General features: G+C 33.3%; 1 protein-coding gene across 2 annotated transcripts in view; it reads left to right on the forward strand.

Moving 5' to 3' along the window:
• DYNC2H1 (dynein cytoplasmic 2 heavy chain 1) overlaps positions 1 to 22,705 on the forward strand; it is a 357,072-nt gene that overhangs the window by 325,013 nt on the left and 9,354 nt on the right. For both annotated transcript variants that reach the window (XM_025357391.1, XM_025357392.1), the window contains 3 exons: positions 7,899 to 8,008; positions 8,994 to 9,075; positions 20,731 to 20,847. In XM_025357391.1, the coding sequence (XP_025213176.1) occupies positions 7,899 to 8,008; positions 8,994 to 9,075; positions 20,731 to 20,847 (309 nt within the window). The remainder of the gene's footprint in view (positions 1 to 7,898; positions 8,009 to 8,993; positions 9,076 to 20,730; positions 20,848 to 22,705) is intronic.

Below are 22,705 nucleotides of genomic sequence, written 5' to 3' on the forward strand. Positions count from 1 at the left end.
GAAACCCAGGTTTATAACTTTAATTTAAAAAACACCAAATCTATGGATGAAACCTCTAGTACTCTAATAGGTGGCTATATTAAGGATGGAGAAGAGTAAGATTTCCTTTTTACAGTAAAAAAAGATTTACAGTAAAGTAGGGTATGTTCTCTTTCTAGACAAGACTATATCTATTAACTTAATAAAGTTAAACAAGGTAGCAAAATCAATCCAGTGGAGATAGAGCTGTGGAACCTAAAATCTTCCTCAGATCCTTTGTGCAGCTTTAGACTTTTCAGTAAGCTATACAATGAGGGGAACCATTAACATAACCCAGTCAAAAAGTGGTTACGATTTTAAAAGTTAGAGTCATTGACTTCAATTTACAGACTTGGAAGAAGCAAGCCTTCCAAGTATCCATCATGCCATTACCACATTCGTCCAATTCATAGAAGTTACTTTGTCCCAGAATCTGCATCCATCACTAGACAGCATGGCTAAACTTTGTTCTTTTTGAAAGGTCTATTATAACTAAGTTTTTTAAGGCAATGGAAATGTGTCACATGCTTTAAATTTTATAAGCACTTGGGTTTACTACTAATGTTTTGTTTCTTGTGGGTATCTCATTAATTCGGGTAAAGTTTTTGTGTTCCTGTTTTGTTAAATCAAGATTTGAGTTTGTTTGTTTTTTTTTAATGTTTTGTCCAATGTTTTTACCAGATATTGTTGACATCCAAATAATAACCAACAAGGTGGGACCCAAAATACTGGGATTTTTTAATATTATTTGCAACTCTGATAAATATTGAAAGAAAAAGGCTTAGTCTTTTAATATACCTAAGACATAATTATAAAGGATGATTAACAAGTGGCAGATCCCTTATAGAATTTGAAAACTCTTCAGAAATTTTTTTCACCTTATTGGATGCAGGTTCTATGCTTACTATGCCACAGGTTAAAGGGGGAAGAAAATAATAACTTTCTGTAGAAAAAATAGGATATTAAGTTTAAAGATAATAATAAGCAAATCTGGGGAGATTGGGGAGGAGCTTACTACATTATCTACAGTGCTTTTTACTAGAATGAATGGGGGTGATCATGTGTGTGTATGTTCTTCCACAATACTGTTTAACAACATCATGTTCTGCGTATAAATTAGCGTGTGGAGAGGTTTCCTATTTAACTTACAGCGATTTCTAAAAAGATACCTCTTCCACAGGAAAATATTATCCCATTTCTCTGTGGCTCCAGATCTGCTAATTCTGAAATTTATATTCTACAAAATGGTTAGAATCTTCAGGGAAATTTAGAATAAGTAAAGGTTAAAATACCATAAAAACAAAGTCCCAAGTCAAACTATTTCTGTGTCTTAGGAGGGGAAATGCAAATAGTTAAGAAGTGGTATCCAGCCTGCAAGGGAACTCAATCCACGGTAGGAGAGAGAAGGGCAGAGAGAGATTTCTTATAGTCAGCTTTCAGCAATATCTTTAAATCTGGAGATAAGAAATGCCAGAAACATCAGAATTTCTTTATAAGTTTATCATGTTAAAGCCCTTCTCCAAACCAATACTTACCTGTTTCTTGCAAAGTTGTTTGGTTGAGATTACTTAAAAACATGAATGTGGGGACATGAAAATTTAAGGTTTTTGGAAGTTTTACTTTGAAAAGCTCTCAGAAAAACACCACAATGAAGTGATTACTTTAGGAAAATGTTAACCACATTCCAGGTGTAAAACTACAGCTATTGATTTAAATTGATCGAAGATTCTTTTATTTTTCCTTTGTTTCTTAATTCCCACTAGTAACATGTAGAGCTGTAGATATAAAGGTAAAATATATAAAAATTTGTTGTGTTAAAACTGGTAGAAATAAGAAAGACATTTCTGATATGGTGGAATGTGAACAGAGACCTAAAGGAGGTAAGGGAATAGCCTATGCAGGTAAATGTCTGGTAGAAGAGCGTTTCAGGCAGAGGGAACAGCAAGTGCCATGGCCTGAGGCAAAAAGAGTGTTTTGAGAAGGGGCAGCAAATGTTCCTGAAGGAAACAAGACAGAAAAAGGTGTCCAGAGAAGTCAGAAGTTAGGTAGTAAGAGGCAATGGGTTTAGAATTCAGGCAGGAGCAGACGATGCAGGCCTTGTCTGCTATGAAAAGGACACTGACTTCTGTGAGTGAGACGGGTTAACTCTGGGCAGCTTTATGAACACTAGACTGTAGGCAGAAAGGAAAGGCAACAGTTAGGATTTATATTTGTATTGCCTTTAGATCTTCAAAATATCTTCCTCAAATTATTTTAACACATGTATTAATTGTATTTAACTATTCATGGAAGCTCAGCAATGCCATCTAGTTTTCAAATTGATCCATTGTTTAAAGAATGAGGTTAAGAATTGTCTTACACTCAGCCATGTAATCAATAAGCCAGGAGTGTTATTCATACCAAGTCACACACTGAACTTTATATTAAGCAGATCTTCTCTACACATGTGGTAATTATTACGTTTAGAAATTATTCGTTGTCATTGTTCTTCATTAGAATATTGTTTAATTAAAAAATAATGATCTTACCAAAAGCATATTAGAGCCATAATTTTACTAATTGAATTCCATTTTGCTCCGCCTAAAACACTGAAATGTTTTCCTACAAAATATGCCAATTTATAAGCTAATTTTTCTTCTAATTGCTTCTATCTAATACATAATTAGGTAGCATTTTTACAAATTGATATTTTTAAATCACCAATTAAAAGGCAAAATTTGTCAGATTGGATAAAACAAGACCCAACTATGATGGCTATAAGGCATCATGGCATTGCACTTTAAATATAAATACACAAGTAAGTTAACAGGAAAATGATAGAAAAAGATGTATTATACTAACACTAGCCAAAAGAAAGCTGGTGTAGCTATATTAAATATTGAGCGAAATAGGTGTCCCAGCAAAGTTTCTAGCCAGAGATAACAAAGATGATTTTATAATGATAAAGAGATCAAGTCATCAAAAGGACATAACAAAACCAAACTTTTACACACCTAATAACAGAGTTTCAAAATAAATGAAGCAAAAAACTGAGAACTGCAAAGAGAAATAGAGAAATCCAGAATTAAAGTTGGAGGTTTCAACATACGCCTCTCAATAACTGAAAGGATAGACAGCAGATCAGTAAAGATGTAAAAGACCTGAGTGACACTATTAGCTAAATTAATATTTATAGAACATTATCTAACAAAAGCAGAACGCACATTCTTTTCAAGTGCGCACAGGATGTTTGTGGTGGTAGATCTCATTCTGTGCCATAAAGCTAGTCTAAATAAATCGGACAGAATTCAAACCACACTAAGTATGCTTTCTCGCCACAATGGAATTAAGTTAGAAATCAATAACAAAGATTTATGGAAAATCCTAAAATATTTGGAAATAAAATATATACTTGTAAATAACCCATGGGTCAAAGAAGATACCAGAAATAAAGCTGGAAATTAATTTAATTGAATAAAAATTAAAACACAATACATTAAAATGTGGACATGGCACACTTGAGAAGAATGATTGCTTAAATTACTTATTTGCATTAAACACTTTTGCCAAGGAACACAGTGCATTAAAACAAAGTGAAATGGCATCAGTTTATAAATGCGTTGCCTTTTACAATATAGAATTGCAATTCTATGTGAATGAAGACAGTCATTAATAGGCTATAGGCTAAACAGATCCACTGGAATATTTTGAAATTTTTCCCATATATTTTCTATGTTTTTATATAATTAAGTTCATACTGTGTATACATTTTTGCATTCTGATAAATACATTAGGTCCTAAACATTTTCTAATGATATTTAATATTTTTCCAATACCAGTTTTTATCGGCTGTGTAATTTTGTAGTGATATGCCATAATTTAATCAGCTAATTTCTATTTATGCTTCTAATTTGTTATAATTTTACATGAGCAAGCCATGTATAACAATGTCTTGATTATTCCCTTAATTTGTTAATTTGCATTCCAAGAAAGGAATTACTGAGTAAAAGGGCTTGTATTTTTTTTTTTTTTTTTTTTTTTCCTCAGATGGAGTCTTGCTCTGTCACCAGGCTGGAGTGTAGTGGCACGATCTCGGCTCACTGCACCCTCCGCCTCCCGGGTTCAAGCGATTCTCCTGCCTCAGTCTCCCAAGTAGCTGGGACTACAGGCGCATGACACCACGCCCGGCTAATTTTTGTATTTTTAGTAGAGACGGGGTTTTGCCATGTTGGCCAGGATGGTCTCGATCTGTTGACCTCACGATCTAACCTTCGCTTCCCAGAGTGCTGGGATTACAGGCATGAGCCATGGTGCCCGGCCAGTGCTCGTATATTTTAAAGCTTTGACACATTTTATTACATTATTTTATCACGGTGTACCAGTATATACTCCTACCAAACTTTTATCCATGTTGCAACCCTTAGCAACATTTAATCATTATCATTTCTCCTGCTATTCTGTTGGGCTAAAAACCTATCTCAGTTTTACGTAACTATTGAAGATGACATCTTGTTTCTATAATTATGTAAACAATTTGTTTACATAATTTTGTTAATGTTATTAATCATTTTCATATTTGTGGTAAATGTGTTTTCCTATTTAGTTTTAATGGTGTATATATATAGACATAAAATCTTGCATAATATAACCTACATTTCTTTTATCTTTTTAATGAAAGTCCACCATTCTGTAATCAGATGTATAATCTCACCCCTTTTTTGTGTGTGAATTTTTTTCCCTCCATTAATTTATGGAATAAAATTTTACTCTGAATGGTAACTAGCACAGTTTTAGGTTAGAATGTGAATTGAAGATTGAATTTTTTTCCAAACAATAGTTTTTCCCCAGCATAATTAATTGAATAATGTTTTTATTCCTCAGTGACCTTATAATATGTTAAATTCTAACAGTTTTACTCGATTATGATCAGAGACTCAGTTTCTTCCTGGTATGTGGATACACATTTCATAAATGTGTACAAAAACTTGAAAGGAATTTTTCCTCCATAGGGTATCACTGATACATTGGAATCACTTAATTTTTTTTTTTTTATTTTATCTCATGTTTTTGGCCCTTTGGTATTTTCATAAAATTGTTTTCATGCGCATTTAATTTTGTCAAAATAATTATATAGATTTAATTCTATATTTAACTGATTTCATTGCTTATAGCCAATAGGATTAGCCTCTGACTTCTATATCCCTAAAAATATTGGTGTTAATTCAGATGTAAAAGATATGGAAAACATTGAGTTGGTTTTTTTTTTTTTAGAAAGAGATACAGACATGTATGTTTTCTGAACTCTTGCCTATGTAAAAATGATACCTGCTTGTATTACAATTTACTGATAAGTTACCTAGATAATATTCTAGAAGGATAGCCTTTTACCTTCAAAATTCTGTATATTTTGGTCCATAAAGGAGTGGAACTCTCATGACATACTATTTATTTCTTACATAGTTTTCCAGTTATTATCATTTTTCACAGCTATCTTTGTATGTCTCATCTCCTCTAACTAAATAAGCTGTTTGCATTCAGTAAATGCTTCTGAGTAAATGAATGTAATTTGAATTCATAAATCCTACTACATAATCGACATTTTAAAATAAAATATTGCAATATCATATCACCTTTGAAAATCATTTATGTTATAATAATGGAGGTAAACTAGATAATCTTTATCATTCATTCTAGTTTAGAAGTTTTACTGCCTGTGATTCTAAGTGTTTGTGCATGTATAATATTTGATAAAGTGCCTGGCCCATTTAGCTGTTCAATTCTATTAGCTATTTATTCACTTATTTCCATGTTATATCCGTTATATGCCATTTGAAGAATTATGGGTATATAGTCTCATAATCATAGAAGGGACTAGAGGTTTTATGTTTAATCTCAAACCTAATCCTTTAAAAGGTTCATGGCCCATAACTTAGAGTGAAGTAAAGAACATTTATGAAAAATATTTGCCAGCTAGTATACTTACAACTTTGTTCAAAGCCCAAGTTATGTGTGCATATTTCTGGTTATTAAAGATAATGCTACTTCTTTATTTTCATGCTTATGAGTATAAAGGTGGTTAAGAGAAAAAAAATGTGCTTATCGTTTCTGCACTGTGAAGTTTGCTGTTCAAAGATATTATACATGCTAAAATAATATTTGTTATTTAAACTTTCTCTCATTAAATAACGCCTTTGCATTAGTCTACCTTTAAGCTTAATAGATTAACAAGTTATTTTTTCCTTGGATTAATAACATTTTTACTAAAAGAGCTTTCCCTTCTTGACTAATTATATTATTCAAACCAGTGAAAATCTGATTGTCAGTCATGTTAGTTTGAACATATATATTATATATACATATATACATTCATTACTGGCAACAACTCTTCAGGACATTTGAATTCAAAATTAATTTTACAGCATTAATGAAATAGTAGTATAGTTGGAAATACTTATTAAATGACTGTTTTAAAATAACTGTTATAAAATAACAGAAACAAATATTAACTATAATAAAGATACAGTTAAGTATAATTTGTTATGTTTAGCTAATGAAAGAAATTAGCAGATAATTTAATAAAAAATATTTGATAGGGAATAAATATGCTATGCATAATATTATTTAATTGAAAATAGATACTTTATGAATGCTATCATTGTAAAGGATATATCCAAGAGAAATAATTATGCTTTGCTAAGAAGATCTTTTAAAAGTCTTTTCTGTTTATACAAAACATATTATTCATTGGTGGAGGAACATAGGAACATTTCTGAGTACTATTCAAATGCATTAAGATGTTAATGCAAACACAGCTTTAGAGGTTTTAATTTCTTCTAGACCTGGCTAAGAGATGTAAATGCTTGGGTAAATAATAGGGTGTTACAGTATATGAAAAACATCCTTTCTATGACAGTAATAAATTAAATCAACACAAAGTTTTCCTCGGCTGTAAATCATGGAAAATGAATTACTGAGTAAATGAGGATTCTCTAAGTTTGTAATAGCTGACATTACTGTACTACCATCTCTGTGCACCAGCTGAACTAATAGACTGATTCAGAAATCATTAGTAAGCTATCTGTTAAAGGATATTATCACCTGCAGGAAATATTAGAGAGAAACAAGTCACTTAAAACTACCTGAGTTTACTTCCTGGTTCCAGCACCTTATTTGACCTTGGGCAAGACCCTTAACCTCACTGTGCCTCCACTTCCTCATTTGTAAAGTGGAGATACTAATAACGACTTGCAGGGTCATGGGAGGTGTAAACTTGGTTGATACATGGAAAGCATATAGTAGGTGTTACACAGACTTTCTGTTGTTTTTGTTATTTGTCCCAAATGGCAATTTAAAAAAATACTTATGAAATGTACTTTCTATTGATATGTATTTCTCCAAATGGAGTATGAATTGATTATTTAAAAACATCTTTTAACACAAAATTATTTCTTCCTGGACATTGCCCTCCACTGTAATACTTGATTCAGTAAGATGGCAAATTCATCATCAAATTTGGAACTGGAACCCTAATTCAGTTTGCATTGTCAAGAGAACTTTTTAGTTAGGCCTGGATGCTCAGTATTTCGTCAGCACACTAGAAGTGCTGGCCCAAAATGGGATGCCGTACATTAGGTTAATTTTCACCTTTTGGACTTTTTATTTTGAGCAGATTTTTTACCAACAAACAGTTGTGCAAGGAATCTAAGATGGATGGATATTATGCCAAATTACAATGCCAGACTTTACAATGTAAAATGGAAATATTTTATGTATATTTTCTAGATACCATTTCAGAGCATTTGGAAACTGAATAACTTTCTCATTGAAAATGACTTAAGTCTTTAGTTGACTTATCTTTTAAGTGTGTGTATATTTATATGTTTATATTTCCCCCCCTCTAGAACTGGGTAGATAAAGCTGAAAAACAGGCTCTTCTCTCTGAAACGCTTGACCTATCAGAACTTTTCCATCCAGACACATTTCTTAATGCGCTTCGCCAGGAAACTGCAAGGTAATTAAAATGAAATACTTTATTTGTCGCTGAGGGTAATTAATTTTGCTTTATTGACTTCCTATTACACTGCCCTTGATTGTCAAGAAATAAATTTACGATTGAAACACAGACAGTTCTGTTATTTTCTTATACTCTACTTTAAAATCATACAGTTAACCTTTAGCTTAAAAAAGTATTGCTTTTAATGATGTGTTTTATTTGAATTTTAAAAGATAAAATGCAACTTTTATAATTTTGATTATTTATCTAAACCCGTGCTGTCCACTATGGTAGCCAGAAGTCACATGGACCTATGTAAATGAATTAAAGTAAGAATCAGATTTAAAATTCAGTTTTTCAGTAACTCTAACCACATTTAAAGTGCTCAGTATCCACATGGCTTGTGGCTACCATTTTGGACTGCATGAAAATATTTTTATCTTTGCAGAAAATTCTACTGGACAGTGCTGACCAGGCTCCTTGGTGGAGAACAGGACTTGATGATTAAGATCAAGCTCCTTTTCATACCACACTCAGATCATATCATATATAATTTTTAATAAGTTAGAATATAATAAAAGGGACATTGTTAAAAATATCTTCAACAAAATTTAGTTGTTTAGTAACTCTCAGGGATATTTCAGTTTGTATTGCTTCAGGATATTATAAACATCAAATTTCAGTTTGGCTAATAAACATTTATTGAACCCCCATCCTGTGCCTGCATTTGAGGGTAATGGTCAAAACAGGATTTAAAAATGAAAAAAAGAAAGACCTTATCTATCCTTAAGGAACTTATAGCATCTAAGAGGAGACTGACATATAACAGTTAACTTTGAAAATTTAGTGTGAACTCTAACATATTATGCATAGTTTAATGGTATTATTATTTACACGTGATAAATATTTTAATTTTAAATAAATAGGACTATATCTTCAGTTACTCTTCATATTTTAATTCTAAGGATTATTGATTTGTGACGTTGATGCTTTACCTTTACAGAGCAGTGGGTCGTTCTGTGGATAGCCTTAAATTTGTAGCCTCATGGAAAGGTCGACTGCCAGAAGCAAAGCTACAAATTAAGGTACTAGACTAATTTTAGATCTTGGAATCTAAACCTTATCAGCACCTGATATAAGAGATTCTGAAATTTTCATCTCAAAGTGACCTATCTTTATAGTTTAAGATCAGTAGAGTTAGATTGTATTATCTATGTGAAAAATCAAAATAAGATTTGGCATGAAACAACTTGTAATAGAAAATACAGACTCTTCTTATGCAGACATAAGAATCTTAGGGATACAGTATTTGAAAGTATAACTTTTAGCACAAATGTATACAAACCATGCAGTTCTTTTACCTTATCTGTTCTAAAATTGAACCTCATATTTATTGTACAATAAACGACATACAGGTTGAGCATCCAAACATCCCTAATCCAAAAATCCAAAACACCCCCAAATCTGAACTTTTTTGATTTTCAATATGATACCACATATTGTCATATTTTGGTCCACATGGGTGGCCAAGATAGTGACACCTTTGCCTTCTGATGGTTCAGTGTGTGCAAACTTTGCTTCATGCACAAAATTCTTTAAAATATTATATAAAACTACCTTCAGGGTATTTGTATAAAATATATATGAAACATAAGTGAATTTGGAGTTTCGACTTGGGTCCCATCCCCAAGAGAGTTCATCTCTGTATGTGCAAATAGTCATGCACTGCATAACGATGTTTCTATCAATGACAGATTGCACATACTAGTGGTTCCATAAGATTATAACAGGGCTGAAAAAGTCATATTGCCTGATGACATCTTTTGTTCAGTGTAACATTTTAGCACACACATTATTTGTGTGTTTGTAGTGATGCTAGTGTAAACAAATCTGCACTGCCAGTTACATAAAAGTAAAGCACATATAATTATATATAGCACATAATACTTGATAAGGATAACTGTTCATGCTTTATTTACTATATAATATCTTTTATCATTATTTCAGAGTGTACTCCTTCTAATTATATTCTTCAAAAAGTTAACTGTTAGCCTCAGGCAGGTCCTTCAGGAGGTATTCCAGAAGAAGGCATTGTAACCATAGGAGATAACAGCTCCATGCCTGTTATTGCCCCTAAAGACCTTCCAGTGGCATAAGATAGGCCTAGGCTAATGCGTGCATTTGTGTCTTCATTTTTAACAAAAAAGTTTAAATTGTAAAAATTAAAATAAATTTTAAAAAGAAAAAACTTAAAAAATAATGATATAGAAATATTTTTATACTTTTTGACTCTTGTAAATAACACTTAGCTTAAGACAAACACATTATACAGATGTGTAAAAATTCAATAGTATAAAGTAAAAAGTGTTTATGTTTAAAACGCCTGGGCTCAAGTGATCCTCTTGCCTCGGCCTCCCAAAGTGCTAGGATTACAGGCATGAGCTATTGCACTTGACCTGACTATAGTTCTTTAATGCAGTTAACTATATGCAACTAGCTTTTCAGAAATTCCATTCATATAGTTCTAGTTCGCTGCTCAAAACACTTTTTACTTTATACTTTAAATTTTTACGTATCTTGTGTTTATATTTTAAGCTAAGAGCTATTTATAAAAGTCAAAAAGTTAAAAAAATTAAAAATATAAAGTGAAAAGTTACAGTAAGCTAAGGTTAATTTATTATTGAAGAAAATTATTTTTAACAAATTTAGTGAAGCCTAAGTGTACAATGTTTATTAAGTCTACAGTAATATATAATAGTGTCCTAGGCCTTCACATTCATTCACCACTTACTCACTGACTCACCCAGAGCAACTTACATTCTTTCAAGCTCCATTCATGGTAAGTGCCCTAAACAGGTATAGGATTTTTTAAATCTTTTATACTCTCTTTACTGTATATTTTCTATACATAGATCTGTTTAGGTCTATAAACTCTTACCATGTGTTCCAGTTGCCTACAGTATTCAGCACAATTACATGCTGTACAGATTTGTTTCCTAGGAACAATAGGCTATACCATCTAGCCTAGGTATGTAGTAGGCTATGCCATCTAGCCTAGGTATGTAGTAGGCTATACCATCTAGGTTTGCGCAAGTACACTCTCATGTTCACACAGTGATGAAGTCACCTAATGATCCATTTCTCAGAATATATTCCCATCATTAAGTGATGCATGACTGTATTTCAAAATTTAAAAAAAAAAATTCAAAATCAAAAACACTTTGTTCCTGAGCATGTTAAGGGATACTCAACCTGTATAAAGTGTAGTATATAAAAAATCAGTATATAAAAAATCTTGTCCTCAGGGAGCTTATAATTTGTGAGTACATTAGTTAACTGTTTTGTTTTTTTTTTTTAAAAAAAAAAAGCCACCATGATGATCTATTTCTTTTGCAGTACAAATTTTTGTTAGCTCTTTTTCCTGTTAAAATCTATTATTTTTACAATAACAGGTAATCATTCAAACATTAACAAAAATAATTTAAAAGTCTGTGATGGAAACTTCTTTCCCCAACAACCCCAACCTTCTTTCATATCGCTAGCCTGTCTTCCACTATCATTCCTTGCCATTCCTCTTTCCCATTTCCTTACACAGAATTGCCCTCTTAACACTTTTTTTCACTTTAAAACTTTAAGCTGGTCTCAAACTTCTGGGCTCAAGTGATCCACCTCCCTCGGCCTCCCAAAGCGAGGAGATTACAGGCGTGAGCCATTGCATTTGGCCTGGCTATAGTTCTTTAACGCAGTTAACTTTATGCAACTAACTTTTCAGAAATTCCATTCATATAGTTGGTTCCCTGCTCAAAAAATTTGTTTTCATATTACTACTGTTTTCTAACATACTCTATCATTTATATTTGTTGTCTTATTCTAGTGGAATGTAAGTCCCATGAGAGTAGTAACAAGAGCCGTTACATAATAAGCACTCGATCAAACCCTTTCTGAATGGTTGAGGGCCTACAATAGGAGAGGCACTGTAGTAGGTGTTTCCAGCATCGGCTGTAAGGGTATAGTGTGCCAGAAATCTGATCATTACCAACAAGCTAGATCTTCCCCTTTTGGCTCTATAGACTGCCATAAAATTCTCACTTAAAGCTGGAGGAGTTAGAAAAGTTTTCTTTCATTTCTTTGCATTTAATTTTGTTGTTTTGTTTTGTTGAGATGGGGTTTTGCTACGTGGCCCAGGGTGAATTTGAACTCTTGGGCTCAAGCAATCCTCCTGCCTCAGCTGCTTGAGTAGCTGGGATTACAGGCACGCACCACCACACTCAGCTTCTTTACGTTTTATGTTAACGGTAGCCCCTAGCTGATGAGAAATACCTTGGCTATTACCGATGGGTCATACACTGCTGTCCAATTGTCAGGAGCGGGAAGGAACACGAAACATGTATATTTAGTGTCTGGCAACTGTGAACCATGCATGTAATTATAGCATCATTATGTAATTTCGGAGTATAATAAGCAAGGGAAACCGGTTTTATTGCGTCAAAATGTGTTCATATTTCCCAAAGTATGTTGCCCGTGCTTTCAGAATGGGAATAAAGTCATGGACAACCAGAAAATCCCAAGCTTCTATAATTGTTTTGTACACTGGGGCAGGGGGTGGGCTGCGCTGACAGTAAAATAAGATTAGTGTCTAAAAAAGAGCTATGTGACATTTTTAAGCAATTAATGGGGCAGTCTGAGCATTGGCCATCACAGTTATCAGTAAATAATAACTTCATTGACATGTTTATTATGAGGATCTCTGAATATATATGTATAATCTGTGTATATATAATGAATATATATTATATATATATTCAGATTCTATATATGATTAAGATTTATATAGGTAGGAAATATTTTTCTTAGAAAACCAAGTATATTTTCATATAAAGTTCCCTATATCTAGTAAGCAAAATTCTTTTATTTTTCATTTGGGATTCATTAAAAGATACCTTATTGTTAAAAATTAAAATACTCACTTGTAAATATTTAGTAACCTAAATAAGCATGGTATAATGACTAGAAAATAATTGCCATTTTTGTTACTAATGTATTTCCACACATATTTACAACTTTAATTTTAAAAGCCATCTCTACACATGAGATTCAAGATAATTCGACAGAACTTTTTCTCTCTCTGGTCCATTCATGTGAGCTATAAAAGCACATTTTCTAACTTTCTCACCTGCAGTTTCCAGTAATATTATCAGGGAAGAAGTCTTGGTAAGGCTCTCACTGTTAGCACTTGACAAAATTAGTAAGTTCATTTGTCCACTGAGGCTCCTTTTAATTATGTTTTTCAACAAAGGGGATTGTTTCAATAGGAGAACTTTGAATTTGAATTATACTTGAATTTTACTATCACTATAATTTTATTAGTTTTTTAAAAAATCTCTATTGCCATAGACTGAATTAAACAGTGAGGCTGTAGTTCTCCAAAGCAATCAATATCTTAAACCCTCTAGACCTACTTGAGATAACACGTTTATATACTGATTTTCAGTTCCTGAACATGGCCCTCTAAAATTTCTGCCATATTGATCTATTATGTGTTAAATAGTACTTGAAAACTTGATATGGCAAAATACGTAAATCAAGCTCCTGTTCATCCTACGTGTTACATCTTCCTCCAAGGCCGAGAGAGGATTGCCCTAGCAGCACTTCAAGTGCTCAGTAGCCATATGTGGTATAGTATATACAGTAACCACGCATGGCTGCTGGGCACATATGGGTACTATACTGTAGCTCTGCATGGAACAGTCAGTTCCCTAGGAAAATTTAAACAGCCTTTGGTCTTCAAGGATTTTTTCAATAATGTTTAATAATTTCTATTATTAAACATTTTAAACAAATACAGAAGAGAGAGTAGTAAAATGAGTCTGCATATTCCAAGGTTTTAAGATTTAGAAACATTCCCCCTTTTTCTCTTTTTATTGTTAAAACACATTTCAGCTATCATTTTATTTTACCCATGGTTCTGAATGTGTTTCTTTAAAACTATATATTTTCTTAAATGTAATATATTATCACAAATATCAAAATTAAAATTCCTTGGAATCGGTCCAAAACAATATTGACCAGTCTCCAAAAGAACTCTTTCCAATGGTTTGAATCAGGGTCAAAATAATGAAACGAGACGTAACATTGCATTTGGTTATGTGCCTTAAGTCTTTTTATATCTAAATCAGGTTCCATCTTTCATTTAATACCACTGTTTGTTACAGGAGTGGGGTCATTTCTCCTATAGAATAATGTACATTCTGTATTCATCTGCTTGCTTCCTTATGATAGTAAGCTTTTGTTCCTCTATCTCTCATTCCTTATAAATAAAATTAATTCCAAAGATCTAATTACATTCTTTTTTTTTTTTTGTGGAGGGGCAACAAAAATACTTCATAAGTGGCACTGTGTTCTTCATTTTACATTGTATGATGAGGCACACACGTGTTGTTTTCTTGTTTTTAGGGAAGCTAACATTGATTCATGTGTACAGGCAGTGACAGCCTCATTCCTCATATAACATTTCTCATCAGTATTTCATCTAATAGTCTTAACCATTGATGATCATTGCTTGGATAACTAGGGATGCATACTGATTCTTCTAATTCTGTTATTCCTTCCACATTTATTAGCTAAAATTCTTCTGCAAAGAGGCTTCAATTAGGTCTATGTAGTTACCTGGATACTATGAAATACATTTTTTGTTGAAAATAAAGAATGCTTAATTTTTTCATTTAAACTGGGAAAAGTCATTCTTTCATTCAAAAGATGCTGTTGATACATAGTTTCCAGCAGTGTCGAGTGACATTTTCTCTTTAAGTATCGTTGTGAGTTTCTTGTATGTCTAATGTTTCAGTAAATTGCATTTATTATTCTTTTTCATTTGCAGTTGTCTCTGGTCTTTGGCATATATGTGATGCCTCTTAATGTTGACCTGTATATCTTTCTTTTTTCTTTTTAGAGGAGGGGGTAAACCTTAATAGTGAAGTGTAGCATCATACACAAAAAGGCACAAATCTTCAGAGTACAGTTTATGAATTTTCAATAAGTGAATAAACCTATGAAACCATCATGAAAATCAGTATTAATATTTTACGGTGATTCTTCCTCAAAAATTCTGTTTACAATTAAATGGACCTAACACATATAGTACAAACCTTATTTTTCTTTCAATATATTGTAAACAACTGAAAACCACTAAAGATGGCCCAGGGAGATTATGATTCACCCACTCTTATCTAAATGCATACTAACGATAGGTAAAATATAAAAAAAAGGAAATCACAAACCTTAGCTGGCTTGAAATACAAGATAAGTATTACATTGTGTCAGAAACAGGACAGAAAATAAAATTGTAAGTAAGGCCAAAAATACAGATAGATTGAGCTATAAGTCCAGAATTAGGAAGCAATGAAGTATGGCTTTTTTAGAGTAAAAGGAATTAGTAGTGCTAAATATTACATAGGACTATAACCAGGCTCGTTGCTTGTTGAATCCAGTTCTGAGGTTAGGCTCTCCATATCCCCAGTAAAAGGAGACTGAATAAAGCTGTTGCAGGCCTGGCGCAGTGGCTCCCAGCACGTTAGGAGGCTGAGGCAAGCGCATCGCTTGAGCCCAGTAGTTTAAGACCAGCCTGGGCAACATGGAAGAACCCTGTTTCTACTACAAATACAAAAAAATTAGCCAGGCCTGGTGGTGCATGCCTGTCATTTCAGCTACTCAAGAGGCTGAGGTGGGAGAATCATCTGAACCCAGGAGATCAAGGCTGCAGTGAGCTGTGATCATGCCACTGTATTCCAGCCTGGTCAATGGGAGTGAAACCCTGCCTCAAATAACTAAACAAACAAAATAAAGCTGTTGCAGAATCACTGATTGAGTTTATGGCATTACAAAAATCTGTAGGCTTAAGAAAACTGAAAGACAAAGAAATAGCCTGACTCCTTAGATGCTGAATCTCACTGCCTATCCACAAGATCTGCAGTATCCCAACATCGCCAGAACAGAACCCCCAAACTGGCATTATAAATACCGTATGTACGTAGATATGGAAGGGACAGTACAGAGGTCTATGGAGGGAAAATACAGCTCAAGATGAACCTAGAATCCAAAATCCAAAATAAATGGGGAAAAATAACTAATCCAAAAAAGAAAACTAACAAAATCATCAGATGAAACAGTCAAGTTTGTTGTTAATTTTATAGAAAAAGCTGACAAAAAAGTTAAACTATTTTAGTTTCCTTGAACAGATAGATACATGAAGGAATAACGTTCAGTACAAAATAAGAACTTCCGGCGGAGAAACAGGGAGAGATAATACAGTTATAGTTGAAAGTAATGTCAGAAATGAAAAATGTAGTCTTTAAATGAAAAAATTGATAGACAAAATATACATTAGATATGATTGAAGAAGACATGATACATTGGTTATGTTAGCAGACATAGACAATAGTTTCAGATACTCTATCCTATTTCTAAAAGGATTTCTAGAAGTATAAAACAGAATGACAGAGAAGTGAAATTTGAAAAACTAATTCAGGAATATTCTAGAATTGGAGAATGATGAGTTCTTGGATGCAGAACATCTGCAAAGTACCAAAAATAATAAACAAAAGTGAATTCAGTTTCACACCTAATCGCACTATAGCAAAGCTAGTCAATATCCACATTAAAGAGGAAAATCTTCAAAGTTACCAGATAAAACATCAGATTTTCTACCAAAATAATCACCATGTTGACAGCAGACTTCTCATTCACAACACTAGATGTCAGAAGACAGTAAAATAATATATTCGAATTGATGAGGAAAAATAATTGTTAAACTCAAACTTTATTGCCATCTAAAATATTCAATAATGAAAGCAATAAAAAGATACTTCAGGAACCCAAAGACCACCAGAATTCACCACTCACATACAGCCTCAATAAAAGCAATATTGAAACATGTACTTCTGTAAAAAGTAAAGCCAGAGAGAAAGTAATGAACACCTAAAACAATAGTGAACCCCAAATTAACAAATAATTTTAGTGTGAAATTTAACTTAAATTTAAGTAACTTAAATATTGACTGTAAAATGTTCTGTTTAAGCTGAAAATCTAAACAGCAATAATTCAATTAGATATGATGTGTTAAAATTCATACTGTGTTCAGTACTGAATAAGAATTTATTAGAAAGTTTTACACTTAATTATGCATTTAAATGTAGATGGTAAAACACTAAAATACATATACAATCCACAGCAGAAATGGAGAAAAAGTAAACAAAAAAGGTAAAGAGAAAAAAATGTAAAATAATAGAAATAACACCAAATATATGACTATTGTAAACATATTAATCCTACCAATTAAGAGATAGAGATGATCAGACTGAGGAAAAAATAAAATCCAGTTAAATGGTACTTAAATGTACTTAATGTATATTTAAGTCATGATCACACAGATAATTTGAGAAGTGGAAAAATACATGAAAGAAGAACTTAATGGTGAAATGTCAGACTTTCCAAAATCAAATTTTAAAATTTAATGCAATTTCAACCAATATTCCAAAGTGTGTGTGTGTTTTTTTTTTCAAATATGTGGTACATGAGTTTGAGTTAGCATTTGCTCAAACTAGCTCAAAACTTAGTGGCTTAGAATACCAATTTATTATTTTCTCACAATCCTGTGGTTTGCCTAGTAGGTCCTTTGCTGATTTACTCAGACCCACTCTGCATCTACGTTCAACTAGGTCAGTTAGAAGGGAACTAGGTCAGTTAGAAGGGAAGTTAGGGCCATCCTGGCCTCATTCACATATATGGCAACTGGTGCTAGCTCGGTCCTTCATGTGCCCTCTCATACTCTAGGTACCTCATACTGAGGTACCTCAGTCCTTCATATGCCTTCTCATACTCTAGTAAACTAGGAGAGCTTCCTTATTTGGTGGTTTCAGTGCAGCATTTCTAGAAGGCAGAGCCTTTTAAAGCCTAGCTTCAGAAGTTGCTTAAAGCCCTTCTACCACATTCTATTGATCAAGGCAATTTAAAAAGCCAGCCCAAGTTCAAGGTGTAGAAAAGAAACTCCACCTCCTGATGGAAGCAGCAGCCAAGCTTACTTGGCAAAGGGGTGCATATTAGGAGGAGAGGAATTTGGGGCCATATTTTGCACTGTGTCACAATATTATTATTGTTATTATTAAACGATGGCAGTTGAGACAGCATGGTATTGGTTTAGGGAAAGACAGACTAATGAAACACAAAAGAAAGTCCAGAAACAAACTTAACGCCAGTACGGAAACTTGACACATGACAAAAGTAGGGTTGGTTACAAATTAGGGGCTTGGAAGGACTATTTGATAAATAATTCTGAAACAATTGCTCACTCATTTAGAAAATGATAAAATTTGATCCATACTTTATATTATAAATAAAAATGGACTCTGAAGGTTTAAAAAGTTACAGAAACAAAACTGTTTGAAAGAGAAGACTTTTAGAAACAAAATACAGGAAAATACTCAGGATTTCTTCAGAAACAAAAGAAGTAAAAGTCTTAAAGGAAAAAGCTGATAAATTTGCTCCCCTGAAATTAAAAAGATACCACAGAAAGTGAAAACACAGGCCACAGACCAGGAGAAGATACTAGTATCTTGTATAACTGACAAAGGATTAGTACTTAAAACAGATAAAGGGCATTTATAGATCATTCTTTTAAAGAAAATGTCCATAATAAAGAAAAGGTGGAGGTGGGCAAAGGATTTTAATAGGCAACTTACATGAAGAGGAAACCTGAATGGCTAATAAACATAAGGAAAAGTACTTGTTCTTACTAGTAACTAGGAATGAAATTAAGACCAAAATTTGATTCCATTTCATGCTCATCAGATTGGCAAAATTTTTAGGTCTCAACAGACCAAGTATTGGCAAGATTGTAGCATAATGTAAATTCTTACATATGACAAGTAAGAGTATAGATTGATAGAGTTACTTTGGGGAATAATTGGCCAATATTAGGTAAAATTGAGATTGACCACACTCTTAAACCTAGTAATTTAATATATCTAGAGAAATTCATGCAAATGTGTATAAGGAAGTACACAGCATGGTTATTGCAGTGTTTTTTTAAATAATGGAAAGCAGTTGGAAATATTCACAAACAGAAAAATGGATAAATTGTTGTATATTAACAAATGAAATATTGTATAGCTATTGGAAATGAAAGAACAAAATGGATGCACCTTAAAACCAACAATGAAGGAAAAGAGTAGGTTGCATGTTACCCTTTACATAGAGATTGGAAACATGAAAAACAATACTATTTGTTGTTCATAGCTACAGATAAAACTAAATTCAGGCCAGAATATTTTTGCAACTCTTCAAGAGACCTGTATATCACATTAGTGGTATAGTAGAAAGAGTATTTAAGTTTTAAATAATTATATTATCATCCCAGCTCTTTTACTAACAACAAAGTTACTTATCTTTTCCTTGCAACAGCAACCTTACTGTAAAATTCAAGTAATGAAATCATTCAAAACTATTCGTTAAGGGATTCTCTCCTAGCACTTAAACCATTCCCTGACTATATGTCACTGAAAATTATCTTAACTCTTCCAACTTAGCATTCCCTTCATTCTAAATTCTATAGTTCTTTCATTTAGTATGTTAAAATTCCAAGGCACTGTGTGTATGTATGTATGTGTATATATCTATATATATAGATAGATTGATTTTTTTTTTTTTTTTTTTTTTGAGGCGGAGTCTTGCTCTGTCGCCCAGGCTGGAGTGCAGTGGCACGATCTCGGCTCACTGCAAGCTCCGCCTCCCGGGTTCACGCCATTCTCCTGCCTCAGCCTCTCGAGTAGTTGGGACTACAGGCGCCCGCCACCACGCCCAGCTAATTTTTTGTATTTTTATCAGAGACGGGGTTTCACTGTGTTAGCCAGGATGGTCTGGATCTCCTGACCTCGTGATCCACCCGCCTCGGCCTCCCAAAGTGCTGGGATTACAGGTGTGAGCCACCGTGCCCAGCCGGCACTGTATATTTTAAGACTGTTTATATTTTGTACCAAGTTCCAATTATGATAATATATATGTGGCTCTTAAGGCAAAGTGCCATAAGAGCTATAAATGCCAAATACTGACTCTACATTTGTTGCCTTTAGATAGTCAGGCTAGATTAACTGCAGAAACTAAAAGAATGAAGAGTTTCAAAGAAGAAATATGAAGCTAATAATAACAAAAGAACCATGTTTTCATTTTCAGGATTTCTTACATTTACATAGGTTACCTTAAAGACATGGATTCTTTCTTCTAATTCTTCTTTCATATCCATATTGCATGTCAGTTTTTTTCATTACACTTTCTGAACTTTATTCTGTTCCTTAAAAGGTGTCAGAATTCCAGGTTGGGAATACAACGTTTGCTGTCTAATTATGCTTTTCTCCCTTCCCTCGTGGAGAAAGAATAACTTTTTGGCTTTTGCCACTGTAATTCTATTACACTAATATCAAGACACCTGAGGTTGCATAACTGATGAGATTTATAAGTAATTTAAAAAATATATTTGCTAAAAATGAGAAATCAGTCTAAAAGAAGTTGACGGTGAACACTAGTCCAGGCCTTACCGACTTTATTCTCAAATACAGTACCATAATCTTTGTTTTCATATATTTGGAATCAGTGAACACAATGGAAAGCATTGCTCTTAAGATAGAATAGAGTAACCTCTGACGTTTGAGACTTTAATGCATATTTTCATGACTTATTTGTTTCCACGGCAGATCAGTGGCTTGTTACTAGAAGGATGTAGTTTTGATGGAAATCAACTTTCTGAAAATCAGCTTGATTCTCCTAGCGTGTCATCAGTGCTCCCTTGTTTTATGGGCTGGATTCCACAGGTAATACATTTTTAACATGCGTGAGTTTTAATAGTATCAGTTCACTCTTAGATTTTATCTTTGGAAGAAGACATTCTTGTGACCTGTGTATTTTTGTTTGCTTTCTAATCTCACCTGCATTTGAACAAATTTGCAGTCAAAATAGTTTATCCTTTATCACGTTTAAGATGTACAAGACATTTGAAAACTTTGATTTTGATTGAAAAACTCTGGGCTTTGATTTTGTTATAGAAAGAATAACATAGTATTAATTTCTAGAGAGTTTATAGCCTGGTAATAAAAAGGACTTTAATGATAATAAGAACTACCATGAGTTGCATTCCTGTTATTTTCAGCAATGTGCACTAGGTACTTTATATGCTTTACCTAAAATCCTCCTCAGAGCAGCCATGCAAGGCAGATATTATTATTCCTACTTTCAAATGAGGAAACATGCTCATGTAGGTTAAATGACTTCTCGTAGTTAGCTACACAGAGAGTGACAGAATTAAGGTGTTAATAGATGTATGGCTTTGTATCACACAATGTCATTTGGCAGCTGATAGGTGGATGAAGAAAACAATCTTAAAGACTTATGTAGTTAACTTTTTTCCTTTCAAAACAGTTATTGAAAGAACTTTCAACAGTAGAACTTGGGGTATACATGTCTTTAAAATAGGACATAGTTGTAAATGAAGCACATAACTTTTTCTTAATAAAGTTTAAGAATGCACATATGACTACATGTGAATAAACTTTAAAGTTCTGATTCTGTATCTAATGAGCAACAAAACTATTTCACGTATTGCTTACTAGAAGAAAAATGAGCTTTCTCATTGAGAAATAATGTGTTGAATTTTCCAGTTATTGTCATTCTCCTTATAAAATAAAAATTAAATGCACCAGAGTATTTATTTATTTTTTTTTTTTTTTGAGACGGAGTCTCGCTCTGTCGCCCAGGCTGGAGTGCAGTGGCTGGATCTCAGCTCACTGCAAGCTCCGCCTCCCGGGTTCATGCCATTCTCCTGCCTCAGCCTCCCGAGTAGCTGGGACTACAGGCACCCACCACCTCACCCGGCTAGTTTTTTGTATTTTTTAATAGAGACGGAGTTTCACCATGTTAGCCAGGATGGTCTCGATCTCCTGACCTTGTGATCCGTCCGTCTCGGCCTCCCAAAGTGCTGGGATTACAGGCTTGAGCCACCGCGCCCGGCCCAGAGTATTTATTTAAGGAAAATCTTAAAAAACGATAGCAATTAGCAACATTGCCAAGAGTTATGAGAGTATCCTCTGACCTCAAAGAGCATATGTTTCTGTCAAAATTCCCTATTTTTCCCCCATATCAGCTTCATTTTCTCCAAAATTAGAGTGACTATGAGATAAAGGAGAGAGAAGAGATTGAAAGAATCATTGTTTACTTCAATCTTGCTGTTAATTCCTATAAGAATTTTCTACAAAAATTTGGTAAATTATGAATGACACATTTTTATCTTAGGTGTGTAAATCAAGTTGAAAGTTATATACAAAAGGTTGGAATTTGTCAAGGGTTGTGAATATAACATACAGAATTCTTTAGGATGACAGAGATAAATTCCAATGAATTTAAATTATATAAACTACTAATTCGCTGGAAAATAAAATCCATATGATGATCATGAGGAGGCAGAAAAAAAGTAGGGCAAGTATAAACAGGTTCCCTTGAGGAAAAACCCAAACAATAAAAACAGCTTGGAGAGCAACTAAGAATAAATATAGGAGAAAATGACCTGGAGCAATACCCACGTAATTGACCAGAAACTGAACACAAATCAGGAATGCAGTGCTGTCATGGACAAAGCCAGTCTGTTACTGGGTTATATGAAAAGTGATGTGACTTTAC

This window comes from Theropithecus gelada, chromosome 14 (assembly GCF_003255815.1).
Source record: "Theropithecus gelada isolate Dixy chromosome 14, Tgel_1.0, whole genome shotgun sequence".
In the NCBI taxonomy this organism is placed as follows: Eukaryota; Metazoa; Chordata; class Mammalia; order Primates; family Cercopithecidae; genus Theropithecus; species Theropithecus gelada.